Source organism: Mytilus trossulus, chromosome 8 (genome assembly GCF_036588685.1).
Source record: "Mytilus trossulus isolate FHL-02 chromosome 8, PNRI_Mtr1.1.1.hap1, whole genome shotgun sequence".
Classification (NCBI taxonomy): domain Eukaryota; kingdom Metazoa; phylum Mollusca; class Bivalvia; order Mytilida; family Mytilidae; genus Mytilus; species Mytilus trossulus.
Window position 1 is genome coordinate 43,984,781 of NC_086380.1, and position 6,000 is coordinate 43,990,780.

Here is a 6,000-nt window from a genome sequence, read left to right on the forward strand (position 1 = left end):
AACAACTAATATGTTTTAATTATCTAGGAGACAATATGATATCTTTAAAATTCCTACAAAATCAAATGATGATTTTGATACAAATATTGTCAAAAATTAATCATAAAACAATAATAGCCTATGTATGAGGTCAATGCAGGATATATTGACCCAGAGAAGTATATCAAACTCGAACTTTGTCCTCAGTCAATATACTTCTTTCAGGTTAATATATCCTTGTATCGACCTCATACAAAGGCTATAACTGTATAGTATTAGATATATGCATCTTGCATTTATTTAAGTTTTAAGGGCATGTTTTGATAATGGTTAGTACAATAGTGTTTGTAATAAAGATATTTGATTGTTTATGTTATCAAAATTTATTTTTATAGAGAACTACTTCACATTTGCTCAAAATATATGGAAATGCATAAAATCAACAAATAGGAATGTATTACACAATTGTTTTAATGATGTGAAATGTGTTTATTTCATTGAAGAAAAAGACAGATTTTTTACAGTTTTCTATCCACGACTTCATTGTGGAGACATTTTGCACAAACTTTAAAATTTACTGAAACAAATCATTCTCACCAAATAGTAGGTTGTTTTTTGATTTGCACACTTTTCAAAATCATTACAAGTACAAAATGAAGAAGAGTAAGAAAATTTACTTAAGGTGGTACCTAACACTACAGGGACCTTACTCTGTAAAATCACCTAAATTTCAATAACGTTGTGTTGTAAAAGGAATATTAAGCTTCTCAATGATCAAAATTGGTGTTTGTCAAATTGCTATACAACCAGTGTAATTTTTCTGATTAAATGCTTGGTTCAAATTTTTTGAAAGTTTTATATTTTTGTCAAAGGGTCAAAGTTAATACTTTGTCAAAATTTTATGAAAATTGAACAAGCTAAATTAATCTTAGTGAAAGTGTTGGGTACCACCTTTATGCTCTAATTTTGTCATGTCAGATTTAAAGACAAATTAAAATTTGAATTTTCAGGTGGTTCTTTCCGACAATTCCTGAGCCAAATTGCCAAAGAGCTCCACACTCTTAAGTTGATAGTCCCCTGTAACAATAGTAACTACAAAAGTAGATGTCTACTACACCCAGAGAAGATGACATTCCCAGAGGAAAGATTAACACAGTTTTTTGGACAGGTAATTCTAGTGCTGGTGATACATGTAGTTTGGTGATAGGGTTTTTAATTAGTACAAGAGGGGTATAGGGTGTGGTTATGTTTGCAGCCAGAGAAATTATATTTCAAGATGAGAAATATAGGCATTTATTTATTTCATATATTTGGATATGAAGCATTGAAATATTATTTCTCACAGGTCTAAATGAAATGAAATTGACCATTTTAAATATTTCTGTTCCAGGTTGAAAATGGTAAAATCAGTAGATCCCATAACTTTTTAGTTTTGGAAATGCAAACAACAAGTAGACCTATAAAGTTCTTCATACATATTTATTTTAAGTAGCATTCCTGGGTGCAATGTATATTAGAATGGAACTGACCATATTCTTTTCTATAAAAGTTGAATAAAATCTTGCTCCTTAATGCATTTTGTATTTGTTTAAATTTCAGATTTTAGGAATTACTATAAGAGCAGACATACCTCTAGGGTTAGATCTACTGAAGTCTTTGTGGGAAGCCATTGTATCTGACGATGAAGATCCAAGTACCAATCTACAGGAGGCTGACCCTCTTACTTACAGCTTTATGAAAAAGATTGAAATGGTACCTTTTTTATAAGTTCTTATCAGGTGTTCAAATGAAAAAAAAAATCTGAAATTGAACTAGTCTTTGAAAATTAATAAAAATGCTTGTCGACTAACGTATCAAAAAATGTTTCTTGAAATCTGTTTATATACCCCAAACAAATTGTGTAAAATAACATATTAACTATGCCTTTTATTGATAGTATCCCCATCTTTTTAATCCTTGTGCTTTTTAATTACTTATAGGTTGAGTCAGAAAGTGAACTTCAAGCATTGTGTTCTGATGTCTATCCACAGTTTGTTTATTCAACTTTGTCTGGAGAAGAAGTAGAACTAATACCTAATGGACACAAAGTCTCTGTTTGGTAAGTTGAAATAAAAAGATTACGCAGATTTTTAACCTGTTGTAGCAGAGAGGACATTAAGTTTTACCCTTGTCCATAGATACTTACATATGTCCCAAATTTGGTTTTCATTGTTTAACTTTAGTTTGCCTCAACCAAATGGTAGGAAACTTATACACAATGCTTATTACCACAAAACACAGAGGTCAAGATTGTATTTAAGGGGCATCACATTTACAGTTCAAGAGTTATGCCCCTTTACAAAAGGAAAAATTGCTCAATTTTTTGTTTCCGTTCTCTAACTTTAGTTTAAACCAAATGTTATGAAATATATACATAATGCTTATTACCACAAAACACAAATCAAGCTTGAATTTTGGTGGCGTCATTTCTACTGTTCTAGGGTTATGCCCCTCTATAATGTTATATGCAAGCTGGGCATTATATGTGTCCCTATGGACACATTCCCTATTTATTTTATTATAAAACATTATTTTCCATGCTTTATGGGAAATATAGAAACATTCTCAAAAACAGACTCAGTTTGTTGAAAATCAAATTATGCAGACTTTCTTTACTACTTTTTATATTCCTCTCCAAAAAGAGCAGATAAGGATAGCCAAAAGGGATTTGATTTCAACATATAAAACCTTTGACCAATTGCAATATATTTTTTAGTTGGGAGAATAGACAAGAATATGTTGAAGCCATCCAGAGATTGAGAATGACAGAGTTATTACCAGAACATAGAGTGCAGTCATTACATTGTGGTTTAGCATCACTTATACCTCTACAGCTATTGAATATACTCTCACCTTTAGATCTAGAAATCAGGACATGTGGATTACCTGAAGTGGACCTAGCTTTTCTCAAGGTAAAAAATTGAACTTACTTATGATTAGGATCATTTAGCAAGGGAAAAAACTGATCAGGGGTGCTAAATATTTTACATATTTGATTTTTTTTTTTTCAAAAGTCCTGATTGAAAATTTTAAAATATCTTGTTTCATTAAGAAATATTTTAAAATTTAAATTTTCTTATGTTAAAAATCGTATTATAGCTCATTGTTTTTTTTTATTCAAAATTATATACTAGCACTGTAAACCAACTTATTTTCGCGACTTTCGCGAGTATAATAATAACGCGAATATAAATCATCGCAAAAATGTAAAACATGGAACTTATTAAACTACAACAAGTAAATTTGAAATCATGAAATTGAATAGCCGCGAAGTGGACTTAAAAGGGTAAGACAAGAAATAAATTATCCGTGAAAAATAAGTTGGTTTACAGAATATGAGTGTTATTAATACAGTTCTAGATAGATGACTGCCTATGCAAGGTTCTCATGTATAGTCAAGAACATTATAACACCAATGTTATGGAACATGTAGATTGATAGATTTTATATAAGTTATAAAAAAGTTGTAACATGGATAACGGTACAAAGAACATGCTTTTTAACCAACTACATCTCTTTCTAAAAGAACAAAGGGTTATACCCTTATTTAACCTTTATGTACATATCTATACATGTATTAGTAAAATATGCCATATGTTACAGGCACACACTATGTATCAAGTAGGACTGATGGAGAGTGACAAACACATAGAATTCTTCTGGAATACACTGGAGTCACTTAGTCAGGAGGATCTCTGTAAATTTATCAAGTTTTCTTGTAACCAGGAGAGAATTCCACAGACCTGTCCATGTAAAGAGGGCGGAGCAGAAACCACACATGTCCCTCCTTATCCATTGAAAATTGCTCCACCAGATGGACCAGGTAATTATAATTATTGTACTACAGACATGTCCCTTCTTATCCAATAAAAGTTGCTCTCGATGGCCTATGAAATTATATTCACTGTTATATATAACTAAATATTTTTTCAGATTGAACTTAGTATAGGAATACAATTTTAAACATGTGAAATTATGACAATTAATCAAATTCAGTATAATAGAATGTAGTTTTTGCCGCCTTCTTATGATAGCAAGGCAATTTGATATGTGTTGCAGAAACTCAAATAACAGAAATAACACCACTAGTGTGTTATACTGGTAATTGTAAAATTACTTGCATTAAGACCATAAATTACCTATAATGATTTACATTTACAAATTGTGACTTGAATGGAAACTTGTCTTATTGGCACTCTTATCACATCTTCTTTTATCTATTAAAGTAATTATAAATGTTTCATATTTATGAAACAGTACGACATTAGAATAGTAGCAATGCATTTCAGTTTGATAATAGAACTTTATTCATTACAAATTTATGGTTGAAGTAAATCAAGTTGAAGATATGTGAAAATGGAAATTGCAACAAAAATGATTTATTACCTAATCTATTTGTGTTTATAGGTCCACCAGATTCACGGTTTATCAGAGTAGAAACCTGTATGTTCATGATTAAACTACCACAGTATAGTACACAAGAATTGATGACTCAGAGATTATTATATGCTATAAATTGCCGAGAGGATCCTCTTAGTAGATAACAAGCCATATACATTAATGATATTGTGTGAAAGATCTGCTGCAGTTGTAAAGCATTTATTTATTAGATCAATTATTCATTAGATGCTTTAAATAGTTAATAAACAATCTCTATCTGAATAATCAAGAAAGTAAAGATGTTTACCTTTCTAAATAAGATATATTTACTAAAATTTAGGAGGTTCTTTTTTTCTTTCTCTTTTTCCCCTTTATGATGTTAGATGTAAGATATGTATTCTCTGCACAGTTGTAGTTGGTGTGTGAATTTATAGAAGTTGCAGTGTTGACTGACAATGTACAGTATTTTTGGAAAAAAAGTATTATAGTAAAGAGGATCTCCAGTCTAATGAAATGCAGAAACTGTATCTCATGTGTGTATAAAATTACTTCATGGAAGTGAAAGCTTTTCTTATCCTAAGAGATTTTACTGATTTATTTTTTAGTGATGTAAATTTAAATATGAAATATAATGAATTGCTTTGCAAGCATTTATCAAGGGAACATTTTAATAAATAGATAGTTTATATTGTTTATATTGTAACGTAATTATCTGTCGGCAAGAGTTGTTATCACAATTAGAATTGAATTATTATAATTATTGTGATCATATTCTAGACTGATCGTTCTAAAGTTGTAGCATAAGTGTCATAATTTGACGAAACATAATGTTCTGTAGAGTTTTGACCATGAGATATATTTATATAATAATTTGATCATTAATGATTAACCAGTGTTATAAGCCTAAGCAGCACTGAAAAACTTATCAGTCTTTTATTTATAGCGATGTTAAATAAAACTTCCTATTCATCATCCAGGCTATCATCAAATGTAAAACCATATGTGTGTGTGTGTGTTATATGTGATATGTATAGGTTTATTTATTATATATTTTGTTTGTGTCGAGATTGTTAATATAGTGATGGTTGTACTATTTTAAAGCTTTATTAATTACCTTAGCAACTATTAGTATTTTTGCTACAACAGTAACCATAGCAATTATTATTTATAAGATGTACTATATTAATGTTTTAACCTAGTTAGTTTAATTGTTATGAAAACAAAAGGTTACATTTGAAGAAATGTTTTCTTTTGGTAGTACATGTAGTGTTTAATCTAATTTGTTTTATTGAACGTTCATGAAACTGAAGATTACATTCTTACTGAATGTTTTCTTTGTATAAGTAGTATTTTATGTAATTTGTTGGTTGTGTACACATCCTTTTTAAGTACAGAGACTGTAGAAAAAACTCCAGATTATGTCAGTCTGTCAATGTCTGTTTGTCTTTTATTAAACCTAAGTATGAAATTATAGTGCTTTATCAAAAAAAATAGAATAAGCAAATTAAATTTCCTCTAAATGTACTATACATTTATAAATTGTTAAACTTGACTAATATTTAACAACATACATGATTGATATAATTCTGGTCCCCTGTAATT

The 6,000-nt window shown here is 29.5% G+C and overlaps 1 protein-coding gene across 1 annotated transcript in view; it reads left to right on the top strand.

Moving 5' to 3' along the window:
- The window catches only part of LOC134680988 (probable E3 ubiquitin-protein ligase HECTD4), an 80,331-nt gene extending 74,723 nt beyond the window's left edge, over nt 1-5,608 (top strand). The window contains exons 58-63 of the mRNA XM_063540314.1: nt 990-1,147; nt 1,579-1,731; nt 1,959-2,077; nt 2,735-2,930; nt 3,622-3,841; nt 4,426-5,608. Coding sequence (XP_063396384.1) covers nt 990-1,147; nt 1,579-1,731; nt 1,959-2,077; nt 2,735-2,930; nt 3,622-3,841; nt 4,426-4,562 — 983 coding nt within the window. The 3' untranslated portion in view covers nt 4,563-5,608. The remainder of the gene's footprint in view (nt 1-989; nt 1,148-1,578; nt 1,732-1,958; nt 2,078-2,734; nt 2,931-3,621; nt 3,842-4,425) is intronic.
- Nucleotides 5,609-6,000: the final 392 nt, after the last annotated feature.